Raw genomic sequence first — 21,338 nt, 5'->3', positions numbered from 1 at the left:
GTCCATCAGTGACAAACAAGGTACTTCACACAGGAAATGGGAACTCTTTTATTTCAATTAATGTTTTTGGGTTCTATTCAGGACAGCAGGAAGGCCCAGCTCATCTTTCCAACTGCCAAGGAAGAACTGCTGGAGCTGGCCCACATGATTAAAGAGCAGCTGATCTTAATTTTCACTGAAGTCACCAAATGATGTAACTAATCTGCATGTAATTTTGCTTATATAATTCAATATATAACGCACTGTTCTACTCTGTCATAGATTTTGAAAAATATACAAACCTGTTTTAACCACATTAGAGAGAATTTGTAGACAGCTGTCAATTACTCAACAGTTTAGGACAGTATCAGACACTCCTATAACTTCATTTTAAACTACAAAAAGAACATAAATTCATATAAAATACAACAGATTAAACAAACTTTTCTTTTTCCAAGGAAAAATTAGGTATCAACTCAATCTGCCAATGTGTGAAACATGAATATAAAATAAGTTACCATTAGTAATGCCTGCATTGCTGAGCTATGAACTGGTCGAATGAAGTCTTAAAAAAACTATACAGTATTATTGCACTCGTGGCTGTGCAGTGTGGGACCGGCCAGCACCGAAACGGGGCTCATTGAGTGTTTGTCCAGGAGGCTCAACGTGGCTGCGAGAGAGGCGTCCAGCCTGCACCAACAGCGTCTGTCTTCAGCACAGGCCTTCATGGGTCTGCGCCACGCGGCCCGGGAACCACCACCCAATGCCTGTGGGGAGACACCGCGTTACTGCCGGCAACACCCCTGTGCCGGGACACCTGGGCACAGCTGGGCACAGCTGCACTGAGCCAGCACACCTGGGGCACACCTGGGGCACAGCTGGGGCACACCTGCACTGAGCCAGCACACCTGGGGCACACCTGCACTGAGCCAGCACACCTGGGGTACAGGGGAATCATAAGCTACGTGTTTTGAAAGCCACACATGACATGGGAACATGGAATTGTTTTGTCATAAAATACCACTGCTGCCAACAGCTGTGGAGATTTGCAGAGGGACAGGGCAGGACAGTGTCCTGCTCTTCAAGGTTGTGCAATTCAACTGGGTTACAAGCCAAGGAAATGTAAATCCCCCGCACAAGCGCTGTTCTAAGGCACATCATGCAGCGTGTCTCTGGTCTCTGCACCACACACCTCACTGGCATCAGGCCTCCTGCACACAGTAACACAGCTTCTCCTGCCTCATGAAACGCCAGCTTCCCGTTCTGAGACAGGCAGAACGAGCCACAGTCCAAAACCTCCCACCCTAACAGCCCCTGTGACACCACACACAGAAATTTACTGTCACAGAGGCTGCTTCTCCAGGAAAACACTGAACTGAACAAACGCTCAGTCTCCAGCGTGCTGTCACAGCCGGGCACACGCACTGGCGACGGGAAGAGACTTACGAGGAGTTTCAGTGCTGTCCCATGGGGCTATGATCGATGATGGGGCATTGACTCCATGTGCACATTGAGCTTCATCTCGTTATCAAGGATCTGTACAAGCTGCTGCATGGAAGGGAGGTGACCAGACTCCAGCTTAGACCACACCGGGACATCTAATGCAGAACACACGATGGGAGAAAAGCACTGTTAACACTGGGAGCATCAGGAATCAGGGCTGGTGTCCACATGGAACTGAGGAGCTCTAGGAAGCTGTGTGAGTTGGTACTGATCTATATTGAGGAAAACATCTGGATCAACGATGCTTCCAACCTCTGGCTATGCTAAGCTCCAGCCCAACCAGGAGAGCAGACTGTCTAATGCTTCTGTTTAGAAGTGTATCCTATGGATGGAGAGGTGCAAAATATCCACTGACATTCCTTTCAACCTGAAAAATCAGTACTGCTGTCCACTGGTACTGAAAATCCATGAATAGCAATGGATTCCTTAGGATTCCAAGGCTCTCCTGGTTGGGTCCCTTGGAGTAACTGTTTTGTTTGTTCTTTGTGTGTGATGTGCATTAAGTCAGAAATGATCAGCTAGGGACACAAACTCTCCAATTATATCCTTTCCCTGTCCTGTAGTGTGCTTCACCAAGTGTCCCTTTAAGTTTTTACAGAGCTACTCTGACATCTGTATTAACTGCAATATAAGACTTCTACAATTTCCATCATTTATTGAGATAGATATCTGCAGATCCAAACGGCCAGCAGTTTCCACACACCACATTTGCTCACATCATCCCTCATTCTCCCCACTCCACAGCTTTCATGTGTGTACACGTGCAACATGAGATTCCGTGAAACAAAGTCTCAGCTCACCATTCAAAGTGATTTCAAAAGCCCCGGTGGACATGCACTGGTTCTCAATCATGTTGCTCAGGAAGAAGACCATCATGCAGGCGTACACCTGGAAGGGAACAGAGACCCACCCACCTCAGCCACAGCAGCCACACATGCTGCTGTTCATTCTCAGCGAGCACTGGACATTCACGGGTGTCTCTGAACTCCCTGTGTGGAGGAACTGCTCAAGGAATGTTCCCCTCCACAGACACCTCCCTTCCCTCCTTTTACAGACCGTGCACCTTGCCTGCCCCAGACAAGCACCGAGCCAGCTCTGAACCCCCCCAGCTCCAAGCCCTGGTTCAAACCAAGGTAATGCACATGCTCCTGCTCCAGCTCTGCACACCTCCGGCCCGTCACAGCTGGCTGCAGGGGAGCTGGCAGGGTGACACAGGAACACAGCTGTTCCCACACACTGCCTGTCACTGTCACAGCAACACTCCAGATCACAGAGCCACAGGCCCAGCACAAACAGCACAGCAAGGCAAATCACAGAGTGCACAGGAACCACAGGCCCTTCAGCACATCTCTGAGCACTTCATCTGGAATTTTCTGTGTATGGGATGGCATCTTCAGCAGTGCAGCTCCTCCCTCATCACCAGCACCTTTTTAATTCCCTTTCCCTGCTCATGGGCACACTCTCACGGGTCACTGCAACACCACAGAACCTGGCATAGGGACAGTGGCAGTGCACAGCAGCCAGCCTGGCTGGGCATGGCATTGGATGGAACTATTACAGCTTCTGGGGATTCACACTGGTCAGTGAGAGACCCAGGGCACAGGGCAGCTCAGTCTGAGGGTCTGTAAATCGCTTTAGTTTAGTGGAGTAAATCTAGAATAAGGTTACTCTAAATCAGAGTACGACACCCCAAATCTCCTGGCATCATCAGTACTGACTCACAGGGATATTCTCCCACAGTGTCATGCCAAAGTCTGCTCTGCAAAACACCCACAACATTTCAGCTTCATTTTTCTAAACACCATTGAATTGCTGCCCAATCTATCAGAAGTCTGATGGAAACATCAACTGCAAAACAGTTATGAGACAGCAGAGAAGGGAAGCTGCAATTTTAACACAAACAGTACTGGCCTGAAATACTACTCTTGAGCCCTAAAAAATAATAAACTCTTCTATCATCTTTGTCAGCAATGCTAACCTCAGCTGTCCCTCTGCAGCAGTAGCAGCTTGGAAAGAGATGACAGAATCACACCTGGGTCTGTCAAAAGCCTAAAGCACTGCATAAGAATTATGCTAATGCAAGGCTGCAGCGTATGAAAGATAAATCAGTCAGAACTGTGAGGGACTCCCAAAGCACCTGTGAAGTCACTCTGAAGTAAAAGAATTATGTCCCTTACCTTGTTTTCTTGGCCCCACTGCCAGATGCTTGGAGCTTGCATGCCAAGGAAAGCAAATGGGTCCTTGCCAACGATGATTAAGCCAATTAATACTAGTTTGAAGACAGACAGGAAGGATGCTATGTGCCTGTTGGAGACAACACACACCAGTGACTGAAAGGTTCAGCTTCTACTTCACCATCCGCACCTGTAATTCATCACCTCACTACAAGAATCTTGACAGTGTACAATCAAACGTTTCAGGGGAAGTACAAAACTTTCCAAGTAAGTTTATCTCACTGTAAAATAAAAAACCAAAAAACAAACCAACAAAACAAAAAAGCAATACACGTTAACAATACCCCCAGCAAGGCACTGCTCTTGTACAGCACCCCAGAAAGACACCTCCTTGTACACCACACATGGATTCTCTTGTTCCTCAGCAGACCTTAAATGAGAATTTATTTTCAACTTAAAAATGTCTGAACAGGGAAAGAGATTCAGTTTCTGAAAATGTTCCACGTTACAGAGATACATTTAATTGATACATTTCCTATAGAACATTTCCCAGCGAGGCAGAACTCCCCACAGGTAGAGCCAGCTCACACAGGCACTGTGCCCTGCAGCCTCCATCACTGCAACCCTGACAGAAATTGGGCCAGCAAGCGCTCCAGGAGCCATCCCAGTAACTATGGCATCACTCTCCAGCGTGGGCACAGTGCTTTAAATAGCAAGAATAACACTATTTTCCTTTTGTCTTTTTCCCAATTTCTTTGGGCTTCCCCCCAAAAGCAGCTAAGGACACCCTGGCAGCCTGTCCCCTGAGGTGAGCTCTCCATGACTCATATGTCAAAAATGAACTTTTCCCTCCTATGCCCTTAACCCATTACAGGGATTTGTCACTAAGTGAGTAAGCCTGAGTAACAAATTGAATTTATGTTGCAATACAGCATGAAGAAAAGCTGGGAAAATTCACTGTGGAAAAAAAACCCAGTTACATAATTTATTTCAGATTGGATACCACAAGCTTCATCATACACATATCCAGATGGTGATATTTGTATGGAAAACTAAGGCAGCTACCTGAAAGGGAAAAAATCACTGAGTGTGCATTCTGCATGCAATCGCAATGGAAAAACCCCTTCAGTTTCCATTTCCAGTATTATTTCAGTGTAAATGCACGTGTTCAACACTGGAAAGCAGACAGCCAGTACTGCTGGCCATTTCTTACCTATAGATAGGTTGAGGAAGGTAGTTCTCCCCTTCGATTCGGATGTCTGGGTACCGCTGGCTGATGACCCGCATGTACTCCTCAAACACCCGCCTGTAGCCTCAGGAGACACTGGACACAGACAGGATTGTCACCACAGCTCGAGGGCTGCACAGTCAGTCACTGCTGAGCAGCACTCGCCCCAATCATAACCCCTTCAGGTTACAACCACAGTTCTTATGCCACAGAGAAAAACCGATCTGCAGTGAAAGCACACATCACAACCTCCAGCAGGTGAGCCCTAATGTGACACGGGTTTGCTCCACATCCCAACACTGACTCTGCTAACACCCAACAGGCACCGGATCACTTGCTTTCCCTGGAAAAAACTGTTAGTTAGGACTATGTTAGGAAGTCAACGTAAGCAGACCCTTGCTCTGTTCCAAAAAACCCTCTATGCAGAGAGCCGCCTGAATCTCTCGCTGTTACACCGCAGTCCCTCTGCGGGGTGGGACTGCCCAGACAGGCAACGTCGCTCCCAGCCACGCCTGTGTCAGCACGGCACGGGACCCGCAGGAGTTAAATATTCCCGAGCTGTGCTCCGCCTCGCCTTTCTGCAGCCGCCTCTGCAAAACCTGCGGTGACAATCGCCGCCAAAGACCCCAAACCCAGCATTTTCCACCGAGCGCTCCAGCGGTGCCTCACAGACCCGCACGGCCCGGGCTCTGCTCCGGTCGCACCGGGCCCTGCCCGCCCCAGGCCCGGGGGTGACGGATGCTCGGGGCCTGTTGGGTTTTGGTCCCCGCAAACAGCCTCCGTGTGCGCCGGGGCCGCCTCAGCCCCGCTCGGAGCCGCTCACAGCACCGGCAACACCCCCGCAATGGTGCAGAGATGCCCGAGCAGCCCGACTGCACCCGGGGCACTGCACCAAAACACACACGGAACTGCAGCCTTTACTAAAACATCGATCCCTCCCAAACGTAAGCCCGCGCCAGCAGAACGCCACACGTGCCGTCAAAGGGCCCGAAAAGCGCGTTTTTACGGTGGGCGGCCGCATTTTAAGGGGTTCCTACTGGCAGGGCCGCCGGCCGCCAGCCGCTGCCGCCTCCCACGCCCCAGCCGGGCCTGGCGCCCCGGCAGCTCGCCCGGCGCGGGGCGGCTCCCCCGCGGCCCCCGGCACCGCGGGCAGCCCCTCCAGGACGGTAAGAGCGAGCGAGCGAGGCCGCGGCAGCGCTGAGGGAGTGGAAGGAGGGAGGGAGGGGAAGGCGAAGGCCTGGCGGGCGCCGCCATCTTGGCCGCCGCCATCTTGGCGGGCGCCCCTCACCAGATCTGGAACTTGAGCAGCGGCCCGGTGGCGTAGGCCATGCGCAGCTTCTTCGCCGGCAGCCCGCCCTGCTCCGCCGCGGCGCCGCCGCCCGGTCCCGCCGCCAGCGCCGCCAGCAGCAGCAGCAGCAGCAGCCGCAGCCCCGCCGGTCGCATCTCGCCGCCGCAGCCGAGGCTCCGCGCGCGCCGCCTCACGAGGTCACGCGGGCGCGGGGGGCGGGCCCGGGGTGTCCGTGAGGGGAGGCCGGGAGGGCCCTGAGGGAGCGGCGGCGCCGAGCCCGCGGCGGTTAAAGGGGCCCTGCAACGGAACAAACACGCTTCTTTACTATTAAATGCTCTTTATTTTTATCTACATTCCGTTATTGCATAAAGATCGCATCTCTTTTTAAATATAATAAAGCTATCAAATGTTTTCATAGGCTTCCCTCCCCCCACCCGAACAAGGAAAACCAGTCTATTTTAGGCAATATGCTCCAGAAAAGGAGCATATTTCTGGTTGGAACAGCAGCAGAACTGGCTGATGGATATTCATTACTTTACGGTTTCACAAGTGCACAAATCTTTAGGAAAACTTTTTTAAAGGCAAATGTGCATTGCTGTGGACTTTCGCACCCTTAATCGTTTGCTGAAACATTTTACTGTGTTCAAGTTAATAATAAACTACATTTTGCATGAACTTCGTGTTAGCGCCACACTGGAGCTCCAGCAAGTTTTAAACACCCAGTTCTAGATCTTCCAGTTCTTTAAGGAGAGCAGCTTCTTTCTGAATCTTCTCTACCTAGACCAAAAAATAGCATAAGATGCCACAGATGTAGCTTATTATAAAATTAACCTTGAATAAACTGCACAGATCTTAACCATACCTGATTCTTCTCAAGCTGTTTGCCAGCAGCTGCCTGTTCTTTCAGCTGCTCAATTGCCTTTAGCTTCTGTAAAAAAAAAATACAAAAAGCCACTCTAACACAAAATATTGGTGAACCAAGAATAAAAAAAAAAAGTCTTAGAAGTTGTTCCACTTGCAATTGCCTGAGGCATCTGGAGGCAGGTCTCTGTGGAAGGCACATTCCCTTTAAGAATCTCCAGATACTCAATCCAGAACTTCCCACCTACAGCAAACATTTCTTTCAAGAACAAAACCTAGAGAACAGCAGCACTTCCTCCTCTCTGAAATGAACACCGTTCACTGTCTCGCTGAAGGGCTGGATCCAAGCTCAGAAATTACTCCATCACTATCTCTCTTCTTCACACATTTTCCTCAGAAAGCCTGGAACGTTAATCCAGAGACAATAAAAAGCAGAAGGTCGCCAAGAGAAACGTGAGAAGTTCTCTAGCCTGAACTAAACAATTTCTGTTCTGAAATTATTTAATCCAAGAATTCTCAGGACTGGCAGTAAACTTCACACTTGCACCACAAGGCCAACCACAAAGGCATGGTTCCCTTGTTGGACCCAGGACCCAACAACCACGGAGCCCACACAGCTCCTGTCTGAGCACCAACACCTTTCAGTGCAACCTGCCCCTCAGCTGGGGACTGGCTGCACCTCCACAGCATTCCTAACTGGAGCCTGGAACACTCCTCCCTGCAGCTGGCAGTGGTTCTGCACTGCCATCTCTGATGGGCCCCTCAGGAGCTCTGCCATGTGATGGCCTCCACTGCTGCACACGCTGGGAAAGCAGAGGAAGTTGGCCACAAATTCAGGACATTACCATGGATGTAAATGCATCCTCCTGAGCCTAGCTCACCTTACCCTCACGCTGGTCTTGGAGACGTTGTTGTCTGCTAGAAAAAAAAAGCCTCACCTTTTTCAAATTCTTTATCTTCTTGTCCACTTCAGGATCTCCCGTGGTGGTGGCAGGCACAGCGTTCCGTGGGGCGTTCTGTGCCGCTGGGGCCTGGGCAGGGCCCTGGTTCGCATCAGCTTTGGCCTCCTGTAGACAGAAATGCATGATCCAGAAAATACATTGGATTGCAAAGAGATTGAAAAATGTCTTTAATCACTTTAAGGCATCCATTTAGTATTTCTTCTTTCACTAGTTTGCTGGTGTATTCCAAAATGCATGCATGACTTGCTCTGATATATTGCATTACCTCTGGATCTCTTTCCAGGGACAAAGGCTTATCTAGAACAACTCACATGCTGTTTCTTGTTGAATTTCTACTTCCTCAAGACACCAACCATATATACAGCACATGTCAGTAAGGGTGACATGATAAACACACACACAAATGTTTTATAAAGCAGACTGGGTCATTGTCTCTGAAGCAAAAGAAAGGACTCAAAACCAGTGCAAGAAATTTTAAAAATCTTATTTAAAGAAATTATTGCTTCAGTTTGTAGAAATTGGAAGGCTAATACCAAAAGCTGACGTTTTTCTACCTAGTCAAAGAATAGCAAGTCAAGGGGTGACAAACAGCCTGTCTCTGGTCTGCCTTGAAAACACACCTCAGCCCTGTCCTGCTGGGGACACATCCCAGTACCCGGCCCATTCTGACCTCCCACCCAACACCAAAACACGCTCTGCAGAAGGTGAAAGGCCAGAATTACTTCATCTCCACACTGATTTCAGCTAACATTCACAGCAACTCCCCAAAGCTGTTACTCTAAGCCATGCTTTTATGCCTGCTTTAGTCTGGCTGAACTCTGCTGTCCTCCCCACACTGCAGCACAGGCGAGGTGTGTGCAGGGCTCTCTGTGCACAGGTCAGTGCTCTGAGACCGACCGGTGCCCTTTGGGAAAACTAATTAACTAACTAACGTTATCCTTGAAAGAACGACTTCTGCAGTACCTGCTTAGCAGCCTTCTTTGCTTCATGTTTCCTCTGATTTTTGAGAGCTGTTTTAGACGGTGGCTTATCACCACCTCCCAAAGGGGGTTTCATGTTCTGGGGTGGCTCGTCCTCGTGCTGCAGGATACACAAAATGAAGTTAAAAGCCTGTATTCCAAGTTGGCACAGAAAACCCAAAACCTACCTAAGACAACATCATATGCAAAGATGAACCAGAAAGGAAGAAGGAAAAACAAAGAAAGGAAGGGAGGAATAAAAGTATGCATTCCTTGGAGTAGCCAAAGACTGTGACAAGGGTTTCAAACTCATCCACTCAAGTTTAGATGGGACTACCCTGTGCATCCTAAAAATTTCATAGATTTCTGATAAAATAACAAAATCATGATGTTTTCTATTTTGAGGGGAAATAAAATCCAAGAGGAATAACCCAGCACAAAGTGACTGGAGATTGGCATTTTGCTGTTGTTGACAGCTGTTTGACTCAAAACTCCTGGTGACCAGAGAGGAAGGCTGAGTGCTGGGAAGGGAGATGGAGGGTTTTTGGGGGACTATGGGGGATGAGAAGGGAGGGTTGTTCAGCGTTTTTAAGATAACAGTTAACTGTGGTGCTGTATTGTTTTAATGCATACAACAAGATTTTTTTGCCCATAAGTAAACAGAATTATTTTTTTAATGTGTCTTCTCCCTACTCCCTCTGCTTGTGGATAGTTTGTGAGCACAGCTCACAGGCCGAGTCTCCTTCAAAAGCACCAGGCTCAAAATCAAAGCTCCCTAGGACTCAAACACCAAGGGTGCAGTTGTTAAATGGAACCAGCTGCTACTCAGCCTACTTTGAAAACCTGCAGAAAAGAAACTAATTAGACAAGTAGGTCACTGTACTGAAAGGTGTTTAAGCTGCAGCTGACTTTCTAATGATCCAATCTCTTTCTAGCAAATAAACTTACCTTAGGAAAAAAAAACCAAAAAAGAGTGGCTTTTGGGAGGCCAGTCAACCCCCAGGCTGGCTGGGCTCAGACTGGTAAGTCAGGTCACCCAAATCAGAGGCTTCTGTCCTAACCAGAGTGCCCAGTTTCACTGCAAACCACATGTGCAGTTTAGTATTCTAGTGCACACCGTAGAGAGCATTATTAAAGTCTGCAAATGCTTTGTGACAGGACAGTATTTCAGCCAAAGAAACAGGAGTTTTCTAGCACACCTTGCAAAGCGTGAGGAAAGTGCCAAAGAGGGTTATCCAAATCCCTCCAAACCCCCTCAGCGCTGCTGTCAGCCCAGCTACTCTCCTCATGTTCCTCCTCCAAAACACACACATGCACGAGGCCGAGCTCCAACCAAAGCCATGAGACACGACAATTCAGTTCCCCCAGGACACTGCTACTCACGAGCTTGGAGCTGGTCACGGGCTTGTTCCTCAGGGCAGGAGGTCTGTACGCCTGCGCAGGCTTCGGCTCCGCGCCGGGCACCTCGCTGGGGACCGCCTGGTACCTCACCGCTCTCTCCGGGAACACCCCGTCCGGGAAGGGCTGCCAGGACACTTGCCACATCTCCTCGTTGGATGGCACCTCGTAGGTGTGCAGCACGGAGCCCGTGTAGTGCCATACCTTGTACCCGTTGCCGACCCGGAGCCGGGGAGCACACGTAGCTGTCACGATGTGCTCCCCGTCGGGACACCACGCAAAGTATGTGGAATCCGAGGCCACGGGTTTGGAAATGAGTTTGTAGTTTTTAACATCCCACACTTCCATCTGCCCCCTGAGGTTCCCAAACCCTGCCAGCACCAGGATGTGTCCGTGGGGGCTGTAGTAGGCAGCGTTGCGAGGCCCAGTGCCAAAATCAAACACGGGGTCACATTTCAGATTAAAAATTGTGGCTTTGGCAGGCATGAAACCATACACAGCACAGAACTCAAGAGAATTGGGGCTCCAGGCGACATCATAAATAGGGCCATTTTTTGCTAAAGGAAAAGGAAAAACAGACAACTGTTGGGAGGTTGCATTTTTTCAGTGCAAGCCAAAATAAAATCCATAGCAATTCTTCATGCTTTGCAAAAACAGTGTGATGCAATTATTGACAGTGAAAATTAATTCTGCTAACAACAGAGGGAGAAACAGCCTTTTATCTTCTCATAACTTTAGTTACGGTTTGCAACAATAACTGCAGCCATTCCAAATTACCTCTGTAGGGTCAGCACCAGCACTTTTACAGTAAGCATAGCTTGTCATGTAAAAAAAATCCTTTATTTTTTTTCCTCGTTACTCAAGTATGACCTCAGGACCTTCTTAAACTGTCCCACTGGAAACCTGCGAAAACAGGAGTTTTATACCAGCTGGATAATAGTTCCTCTTTCTTTAATCTAAGAAATATTGTGTAGCTCAGCTTTGTAGTGGTAAGTAATAGTAACCTAAGTTATCTTTGGACAGTGCCCATGCACAGTATTTTATAAACCAGATTTTAATGTGAGTGAGCACACAGAAATGGTTTTACACACAATGATCAAAACTTGGTACTGTTAGAAGATATTCTATGGGTTGGAACATTAGGAAATACTGAAGAATGATGAATTAGTGATGAAAATTTGCATAAAATATCCAGGGATAAATACAAACCACAGGCCATTATAACTTTTCATAATCTGGATATCTTTACCCATAGTTCAGATAAATGCCAAGTACATTACTGAATCCTTAATCCAGAGTTGACCCAAAATCTGCAACTGAGTTAAATGGTTCATTGCTGTTGTCACTCTGAAGTCTCATTATCTTTAGAAAGGAGGGTGTATAATCACACTGCCTGTGTGTCCCCCTTCAAAACCTTTTCAGTGACATTAACCTGATGCAGCTCAGAGATAGAAGTGTGACAGAAAATGACATCTGGTGACAGCAGCAGCTGTAGAGATGAGGGTAGCTCCATGTGGGCTCCACAGCTCAGGCAGAGCCTGCAGCAGCACCACGTCTTAGTCAGGAACCAAATCCCTCTGCAAATGCCAGTGTGAAAAAAAGTTTGAAAATTGGACTTTCAAAAGCAACCAGAAGTCCAACTCCACAGGGAAGGAGGCACCACTCACTCCAAGTATATCAAAGATAAGATAATATAGCACTAAAAAAACCCCAAACCACAAACACCACCATCTTACTTCAGATGTAAAAAAAAAAGTGGTGAAGGATTTTTTGCTAAAAGCATTTCATTTTGTTGTGAGGATCCCTGCAGCGCACTGAAAGCCCCGCCCCGCCCAGGCCGGTACTCACGCAGCTGCACGACAGCGCTCTCCCCGTTGGCCGCGATGTAGTGCAGGGTCTGCTCCCCGTAGTACGACGCCCCCGTTTTGTCCACCTCGGTGCTGGCCACCACCAGCACGGCCGTGGCTGGGAACAGACACAGTCAGTGCAGCACAGCTGCTGCAAACCACACCAGCCACTGCACAAACCACCCCTGCAAACGCTGCACTGCACAAAGGGGAATCGCTCTGCTAGGAATTCCAGCTGGTTCCTTGTGTGACAGGGCTGGTATCGTTCTCTTCTGCACTGAGTGTGTCCTAATGTTAACCCAAACGGACCAGATGGAAACTGTAAGCTCGATCTATTCATTCACTGTTGGATCACAAGCCAGTGAACGTACTTTGCAGCCATAAAAATAATATTTCTAAGATAGAAACCAAAGCTCCTGATCAGCCCTTGAGTAACCAACAACCTTGAGTTCCACGAACAGCTGCTGTTTGCACATCTGTTATCCAAAGCCATGTGCTCATGCGTGGTTTCCACGTGTGTGTAACACCTTCCCTGTATTACAAACTACGTGGGTTGAAGTAAAGTGGTTTTTACAAAATTACTCTGAAACAGCTTGTTGCTAACAAACAGCAAAGCACAGAGCCCTGTCAGCTCATTCCAGTTGTGACACGTCTGCATATGTACAATTCTACAGATTAAGATTATACCAGAGCACAAACCGGTCTTATATTTACAGTCTAAATACACTATCAACACAGAATGCAAATTTATATAGGAATTTGCTATTCAACTGCAAGATTTACCAGCATGTATAGAACACTCTCAGTTACAACATACAAAATCGTGACAGTCACAGGAAAGTGCTGAGCACTCCAGGGTGGGCAGAACTGCATCTTAACCCCGTATTGGCATTAATGGCTGTCCTCAGGGTTTATCTGCATATGCAAATTAAATGCAAACTCCCCACAGTAAACAAAACGGGCCGAATATCAAAGTTCCAATACTCAGCTGTTGTACCTTTTTTGTTCCACAGCATTGTCACCCTGTCAGCCTTGAAGAAGCTCTTGTTGGCGAGCGCCGACTGCGGGCCCCCGAAGTTGGGGTACTGGTAGAGCCGCACGAAGGACGGGGCCCCTTTGCTGCCCGGGACATACACAGCAACCTGCAACAGCCACCAGAGGCACTGCAGCTCAAAGCACAGGCCACAGCTACTACCTCTGTGTTCTATTAACATCACAGTCAGTTTCTTTTTAAGAAAACCGAGAAAAAGATTGGAAATGGGATCAGAAGTACCTTGGTTGGCTGCGCTCCTGGGGACAACACAAAATCACTGACCTTCTGTAAATGCAGCTTATTTGCAATGGTGTCTGCCAAGAAAAAGGCCATAGATGTGTGATGTTAATGACAAACCACATTACCTGGATGACCTAACCACACCCTTCCATGGGGCTGTATCCTGCATAACACATGTGGATCAGTAAGGGTAACCATAAAGGAGTTCTTTTACTAGCAAACAGCCATTACTTTCCCATTTCATCACAGTTTTATTTACAAAACCAACTTGAACCGAGCCTAGGTCTGAAGCCCAGTATTTAGTATTTGGAAGTTCAAACAGCACAGGAAGCCTGCAAATCCCAAGTGAACACTTGTGCTTAAAGCAGATGTTCTTCACCTTATCTGTGCTGGCTTCAGCCACATCCAGGGAACAGGTACCATTACAGAGACAGGGCTCTCCCCTCACACCTTCCCCACAGGAAGCACTCAGAGGCCCGTTGTTGGCTGAATTCTTTCCACAAACAGCTGCTGGGAACAGCAGCACCCCAGAGCCTCACTGCAGCCAGGAATGTGCACTGCCAGCAGACCTCCTGCTGAGACTGACATTCCCTGCTTCCCACAGCTTCATTAACATCAGCAGGGCTAATTCTCGGGAAACCCTATCTTTTACAGCTGTAATTCTTGTATCAGCTTTACATTTAAAACAAAGAACACAAAACCACACACTGATTCTGAATTCCAAATTCAAATAGAATGTAGGTAATATTTAAAATATAAAGCAAGCAAAGAAGAAACAAGGAAAAACCTGAAAAAGAAAACCACCCCCCAAAAGAAGCAGCATTTACAGAATTAACGAAATGTAGAGAAATACTCCCGTACTGAAGTTGTTGTTTTCAAAGAAGTGCACTTCATTGTTCACATTCCTGGCACAAATGCTTTCATCATCTGCCCAGCAAGGACACCTGCAATTCAAAGGAAAAGTCAGAAACACTAAATCATGCTCATCTTTAGCACTCCAGGATTGTTTTTCCCCTCCCTTTCTAAAGCTCAGCAAGGTCTAATATGATATATTTCATATTATGGACAAATAACATCTGCATAGTAAAAAATATGCAAGTGGACTTAGTTATTGCCTGCCCAGCTTCGTCTGTGGTGCAAAAGGAGGGTGAATTAACAGTGAGCTGCACACCGACACTCACGAGCCCAGACTGGCCTTTAGCCAGCAGCAGGCACTGGCTTGAAAGCCAACACCGCAAAACCAGCTCCATTTACCTGGATCAGACTTTGGAAACTGAATTTCTTTGCAAACAATTAGCATCTGGAAGGGTTATTTACCAGTTCTGCATCTTCTTCTGGATGAAGGACTTTAAGCATCTTCCGGTTCTCAGATCATGGAGCTGCAGGTTGGGCACCCCCGCCGTGCCATCCTTCCCAGCTGCAAGAAAACACAGTGGTCTCTGGGCATTAAACCTGCTTCACCAGGACACCCCACCTAGGGATTAAACCTGCTTCACCAGGACACCCCACCTAGGGATTAAACCTGCTTCACCAGGACACTCCACCTCACGGCTCTGCAAACACCCACCCACACAGGAACTTCTAGCAAGCAGCATCCTGCCCCTGAGGGGCCAAACCCATGGCTGCTGATTGCTGCACCTATTAACCTCAGTCTTTCCCTCTGCAGAAAGAACTCACATTTGAAGGTGTAGGGTTTCTACTCCCCGCTGCAGGGCTGGGGCCAACACCACCTGCACAGCTCTTTAATGCTTGTTTTTTAACCAAAATCAAAAACCATCCTTGTGGCAAACAATGGAGGCATGTTCTCCACTCTTACATTTTGCTCTCATGGGAGTGCCATGATTTTGTCCATCCCATGGAAGTCACAGCTTTCTCTGCAAGACATGCAAAATAGTTCTGCTGCTTTTAAACTCTCTGTACCCTCCTCCTTACCCCAGATACCACAGCCTGCCTATGGCTGTCAGTGATTCAGGACAGACCCTGAACAGCTCACAGTTTCTGCTGCTTTCTCTCATCCTACAGCCTGTCCCAGGCCACCTCCCAAGGCCCAGCTCTTGCCCAGCTCTTCCTGAGGCAGCATTTGCACTGCCTGCGTAAGACACACTGCTCAAACAGGACTGGGGCTCTCCGAGTCAGGAAGAACCCCTGCAGAGGCAGGGAAGGGAATAAAGCCCTGGACAGGGACAACACTTCAGGCACTGCACCCAGGGAGGACACAGCTCCTGCAGGAAGGCGTCTGATGTGCCCTGTCTGCACAGGAACACAACCTGCCTGCACAGACACTGCCCACACACGGCACCACGACCAGCTCCCGGCGCTTGGAAACACGGGATTCACTCACACTAACTGCAGCACGTGCCCTCTGACTCAGGGTTTGTAGGATGGCATCCCTCACTCCACCACCGTGCCCCTGATCACCCACAGACCCTTCATGCACTTTCTGTACTGCTCATTGAGCCAATAAATGTCCTACAGAGAGCAGTCAGGTCCTGGAGAGGCTGCCAGCCCACTTCAGACATGCACATCTGCCAGGTGCCTGCCCAGCTGCCACAGTACTCACTTGCATAGGCCTGCCACGTGGCCAGAACATTATTCTTTGGTGAGAATTCAAGGCAAACTGCCTTTGGGAGATCAAAGGAACGCAGTAACTCAGCTCTGGTGACATTAACAACGTTTACTCTGGAACCAAAAGATGTTATTTCAATAAAACATGTTTACAATAGTTAATTAATTACTAAGAGAACTGTTCATGTACTTGACTTTCCTAAGTCTGTCCCAAATTTAGCCAATGTAACACAATTAGAAGAGCTTTCTTCCCTTCCTGCTTTTACTAAATTTTTGCAAGAGCACATTTTAAAACCAGATACCCAGGCATGACAGAAAAAGTGAGAGCACAGATCAAAACAGACCATGTATTTTTATCTGTAAGCTCTGAAGAAGAGAGTGAACTCTAAAATGCACCTGGTCTACAAAAAAGGAATCTTGTGATGTTGGTACATAAGGTGCACAGAGTCTTTATCTCCTGTGGGCTTTACTAATTAATTCCTCCCAGAAACCAGGTACTGGGAGCTGTGAACAAAAAAACAACCAAACAAATAAAGCACATGCAGATTATGCAGGAATGGGTGCATTATACACAGGAGAACAGCAAATATTTCATCTGAGAGTCAGGAAACAAAGCCACTACTGTGAAGAATGCAAAAATAAACTGCATTTAAAATGCGCATGCAAATACTTGCACTAACAGCAACTGCCTTTACACAGAAAAGAGTCACAGGGCATAACTGATCCAATTTATTTCACACAAACTAAAGATTAAGAACATAAAATGCACCCACTTTTCTCCATTGCACCAGGCAAAGAGAGAGCCATCCTTGCTAAAAGTAACAGCTTTGCAATTTTTTCCAGAGTCCCTAAAGAAATAAGAAATGCACATGAGTAGTCAGTAGTGCCCAAGTGAAGATTTTTTAACAAAACCAAAAAGCAACACATTTCCTGCTGTGCCCTCGATGAGTCCTGCAGTCCCTGCTGCCCCTGTTCAGGGACTGCCACCTGGCAGTCACACCTCAGGCAAGCACAAAGCCTCCCAAACCACCCATTTCCTGAACCAGTAACAGTAAAAATAATTCACTTATATTTACACATTTTCCAGTTCCAAAATCTACCTTTACTTTTCACAAAACTGTTTTTTTTGCACGAAAGATCAGAGCCAGTGACAGCAGTACCTCTGGAACGCCGAGCTCTCTGTGAAACTGGGGGGCCCGTTCACCATGTACAGCCCTTCGGACCCTCTCACTGAAATGGAAACAAGGAACTCATTTCAAATTGTCCAAAGCAGAAGTTGTGCTAAGTTGTGAACCCTAAAATAGGCACAGATGTTCCCCTGCTTGCTGTAAGGACATCCAGGACATGAGGCGTGCCTGAGCCCCCAGCCCAGCCACTGGGATGGGGACCCAGAGCCCTGGGCAGCTCATGCCCCCACCTCGCAGCAAAACAGTTTTTCTCATGTCTGAATGCAATTTCCTGGGGTTCAGGCCCTGACAGACCCCAAAGGGACCTTTTAACACACCCTAAATACAAGCCACAAGCTGCATACCCTTGCCTGCAGCCTGTTCTCCAGCTCTGCCATCAGGGCACCCATTGAGATCCAGATTTACAATTGATTACAGACAGCACCGAGCAGCCCAAATCCACCCGCAGCAGCTGCAGCCCCCCAACCCACGCGAAGGCAAATACGGTTTTCAAGGCTTAGAAACACAGGGAAGGAAAGTATATCTCCCTGCTGTCAGGGACAGCTGAACAGGGAGATGCTCAGAAGAAAGAGCGCTCTTAAGAGCCCTCGCACCGACCGAGCCCCGCGAACGCCCCCCGGGAACCGCGCGAGAACCCCCCCGCGCCCGAAGGGCGAACCCCGGACACGCGGCCCCGGGAGCTCCCGCGGGGTGCCGGGCTGAGCAGCGGCACCCCCGAAGACGGCCCGGCGAGCCCTGCCCGGCCCCGGGAGCGGCACCGCCAAGGGCGCCAGGGCCGAGCTCGGCCACGCCGCGGTAGCGCTCCCTGCGGAGGGGACGGGAGATGGCTACCGGCGGACCCGGACCGCCCCGGCCCGACGCACCCGCGAGCAGCGGCGTGGGCGGCGCCATCTTGGCGCGGGGGGGGGCGACAGTTCCGGTTCCGGGTCAGTGGCGCGCGGCGGCCGCAGGGCGCGCCACGTTGCGCAGGCGGGGCGGGGCCGCGGCGCGTGCGCGGGTTGGCGCGCGCGGCCCCTCCCCCGGCGCGCTCCCGGCGTGCGGCGCGCGCGGTGCTGACGCGGCAGCGGTGGCCGGGCCGGACCGGGCCGGGCTGAGCCGAGCTGAGCTGAACTGGGCTGAGCTGAGCCGAGCTGAGCTGGGCTGAACTGGGCTGAGCTGAGCCGAGCTGAGCTGGGCTGAACTGGGCTGAGCTGAGCCGAGCCGAGCCGAGCTGGACCGGGCCGGACTGAGCTGAGCTGAGCTGAGCTGGGCCGAACCGGGCCGGGCTGAGACGAGCCGAGCTGATCTGAGGTGGGCCGAACCGGGCCGGGTTGAGCCGAGTCGAGCTGAGCCGAGCTGAGCGGGGCCGCCATGGTGGCCAAGCAGCGCATCCGCATGGCCAACGAGAAGCACAGCAAGAACATCACCCAGCGCGGCAACGTCGCCAAGACCTCGGTGCGCGGGGCCGGGCCGGGCGGGCGGGCGGGGGGCGGCGGGGCCGGGGGGGCCGCGCTGACCGGTGCTGTGCCCGCAGAGAACGGCCCCGGAGGAGAAGGCGTCGGTCGGGCCCTGGCTGCTGGCGCTGTTCATCTTCGTGGTCTGCGGATCAGGTGAGCCCCCGCGGGCCCCGCTGACTGTTCGGGGCGCTCCTCGGGCCCGGCAGCGTTCGGGCCCCCCGAGCTCCCTTCTCCGCTCTCTTGCAGCCATCTTCCAGATCATCCAGAGCATCCGGATGGGCATGTGAGGGGCCAGGGCCGGGCCATGGCCCGCCGGCCCCGGCCGCCGCAGCACTGCCGAGGAGCGGCGCGCGGCACCGGCCGTGTCGCATTCCAGGTCCCTTCACGAGTCATTCCGAGTTTTCTAGCCCGTGCCACAGTGCCTTGAACAGCACCACATGTATAAAGCAATAAAAGTCTGTTGTTGATCTACAATCGTGGACCTACTTATTCGCTGAAGATCCAGCCTGGTCTCTCACACACGGAGCTGTAACACGACATAGGTCCATAGGAACTGGCATCTTGTAAACACCGGTCCCAGACCGGTGTCACCCTCTGTATAGCTGGAAATGGTTTCATTTGACGCTGGAAGCCGGGATTTTTGCAGTGGCTGGAGCCCGACTGTGCAGCATGTTCCCGAGGAGCCCCACCGTGTGTCGCCCGTGTGCGCAGGGAGGCCCCACTGCAGCATGTGGCAGTGCCGTCCTCGCAGCTGCACCTCCTGTAGCTTTGCCCTAACCCACGCCAAGCGCTTGTCTGTGTAGGGGCACCGGGGGTCCCGAGGGACTGGCGTGGCCGGGCGGCTCCTGCTCCCGACGGGACTCGGCGCTGCAGCGTCACGGACTGTGGAGCTCCCAGGGCCTCTCCCGGCTGTGCCTGCGCTGTAAATACTCCTTGGACAACTTTCAGCCAGTGGTGATAGTTTTAAATTTGACGATGTTGTGTGGGAATGTTTGGTGCAGGTGGGGGGACCCTGCCCCCCTGCCCACAGTTCTGCTTCTATGTGCAGCCCCTGCGGAGTGTGGTGTGTCTTGCAATATATATTTAATCCTATTTAAGGTAAAACCTGCTTTCAACTCGATTTCTTCTAACAGTGGATCCAGTACTTAACTGCTTCCCTACGGATGATCACAATTCCTTCTTCTGTTGACAACTGTAACTTGAGGTCACATGGAAAATGCTGCTATTGATCATATTTCCCTGCTGATGGCCCCAACTCCTGCTGTCTCTGTGGTGACAAAGGGGGTGTGAATCGCTCTGCTGGTGCACGCAGTTGCTAAAGGAAGTTTCCTTTTTCCAGGTTTCTTAGCAGAAGACAAATTCAAAGTCTGATTATGCTAGAAGTAATAGAAGACAAATCTGTCAGGGTTAATGAAATGCCTGTTAGCTGTGAAGGAGCAGATCTTTTGTACTCGTGTATTCCCATATGGAATCGTGGGGACTGGTGTAAGCCAGCACGGCCATGGGTGTGCCCAGCCTGGCCACCAGGGGCACGGGGACCTTGGGCCGGGGCACCCGTGTGCTGTGAGCGGGGGAAGTCTGTATAATCGCTGATTTTAAATAAAGTTCTTTCCAAATGCAAGTTGTGTTCTCTTGAGGTTGGCAAAGCGGGGCTGTGCTGGGTGTTGAAATTCGGCTGCTTCGCGCCAAGCACAGGTTAATTGGCTGTTCCCCGAGAGAAGCCCCCGTACCATGGGGCATTCCCTGCTCTGCTGCCCGGTCTGGGGCCGTGGGGGCTCTGGACTCACCCGGGTGCTGCTCCCCATCTCCCTACAGGGGTTCAGCAGGTGGCTGCTCCCCACTCGTCTCTCTGGCCCCTGGGAATGCTGCAGAGGCCTCGGGTCTGACAGGTTCCTGCTGCCACTGCAGGAACTGTTCGAGGGCCTTGGGGACTGGAATGTTCAGGGCGGTTTGTACAGATTCGTTCTTCAAGGCTCAGTAGAAGTCTTGCTTCGGTGCCAGCACCAGACGCAGGGGTGTGCAGTGCTGTGCCCTGCAGTGGCTCTTGGCCCTGGGCAGCCACACGCTGGAGCAGGGGCTGCACTGGGGGCTCTCCAGAGAGGCCTCCTGGCCCCAGCTGTGCTCTGGCTCCATGTGCCCAAGTACAAATGCTGCAAAGCACCACGCTTGTTTCTTCTCAGAGACGTGAGAGAGCAACACCCAGGTTTATTTGCCCTGGTGAGACGCCAGTTCTCGTTTGCAGGCGCTGGCAGCTGAGGTGTTGCCAGCGCTAGGGGACGTGTGACGCGGGGCTGCGTTTGCAGACGCGGGCAGGTTCTTCAGCAGAGCTGAGCTGGCTGAGGTGATGTCATTAACCACCCGCAACTCACTGTTACCTCAAATCTTGCCTTTTGTTTTCCTGTGAAGCCTTCTTGGGGCTGGCTGCACGACTCCGCTTCAGTATCGCATCAGGGCTGGCACATGGTTTGCCTCCCCTGCGCCCCTGCCAGGCCCCGCGTCTGCCCTGTGCCCGGGGTCACGGCTGGGACAGGGCTCCTTCCCCGCGGCTCCGAGCAAACACCGGGCCCTTTGGAACAACGTCCCCCGACAGAGCCGCCCCTGCGAGCGACATCGGCCCCGAGACCCGCCCGGCTGCGAACACGGGGCACGGGGGGACCCGCCGGCCACAGGGCCGGGCC

The 21,338-nt window shown here is 50.7% G+C and overlaps 3 protein-coding genes across 3 annotated transcripts; 1 reads left to right on the top strand and 2 right to left on the bottom strand.

Moving 5' to 3' along the window:
* Window positions 1-21: 21 nt before the first annotated feature.
* On the bottom strand, window positions 22-6,375 carry SELENOT (selenoprotein T). The gene is made up of 6 exons (XM_051781147.1): window positions 6,173-6,375; window positions 4,870-4,980; window positions 3,660-3,786; window positions 2,283-2,370; window positions 1,426-1,577; window positions 22-746 (listed from the first exon to the last, which is right to left on the bottom strand). Exons 1-5 carry the CDS (start codon window positions 6,325-6,327, stop codon window positions 1,453-1,455), a joined length of 606 nt encoding a protein of 201 aa, XP_051637107.1. The 5' UTR covers window positions 6,328-6,375; the 3' UTR covers window positions 22-746; window positions 1,426-1,452.
* A 114-nt stretch (window positions 6,376-6,489) lies between these two features.
* EIF2A (eukaryotic translation initiation factor 2A) lies at window positions 6,490-18,141 on the bottom strand. Its single transcript, XM_051781144.1, has 14 exons — window positions 18,088-18,141; window positions 17,198-17,267; window positions 16,811-16,885; window positions 16,033-16,151; window positions 14,790-14,889; window positions 14,334-14,416; window positions 13,473-13,546; window positions 13,197-13,341; window positions 12,201-12,317; window positions 10,338-10,909; window positions 8,959-9,075; window positions 7,972-8,100; window positions 7,035-7,100; window positions 6,490-6,949 (listed from the first exon to the last, which is right to left on the bottom strand). The coding sequence occupies exons 1-14, from the start codon at window positions 18,113-18,115 to the stop codon at window positions 6,884-6,886; spliced, it is 1,761 nt and encodes a 586-aa protein (XP_051637104.1). The 5' UTR covers window positions 18,116-18,141; the 3' UTR covers window positions 6,490-6,883.
* Window positions 18,142-18,247: 106 nt separating this feature from the next.
* Window positions 18,248-20,275, top strand: SERP1 (stress associated endoplasmic reticulum protein 1). The gene is made up of 3 exons (XM_051781148.1): window positions 18,248-18,658; window positions 18,738-18,813; window positions 18,907-20,275. The coding sequence occupies exons 1-3, from the start codon at window positions 18,575-18,577 to the stop codon at window positions 18,945-18,947; spliced, it is 201 nt and encodes a 66-aa protein (XP_051637108.1). The 5' UTR covers window positions 18,248-18,574; the 3' UTR covers window positions 18,948-20,275.
* Window positions 20,276-21,338: the final 1,063 nt, after the last annotated feature.

This window comes from Manacus candei, unplaced genomic scaffold (assembly GCF_025592945.1).
Source record: "Manacus candei isolate 608988 ecotype Guabito, Panama unplaced genomic scaffold, ASM2559294v1 h1tg000015l, whole genome shotgun sequence".
NCBI lineage: Eukaryota > Metazoa > Chordata > Aves > Passeriformes > Pipridae > Manacus > Manacus candei.
The sequence above is the reverse complement of the archived record's forward strand: the minus strand, read 5'-3'. Positions and strand labels throughout refer to the sequence as shown.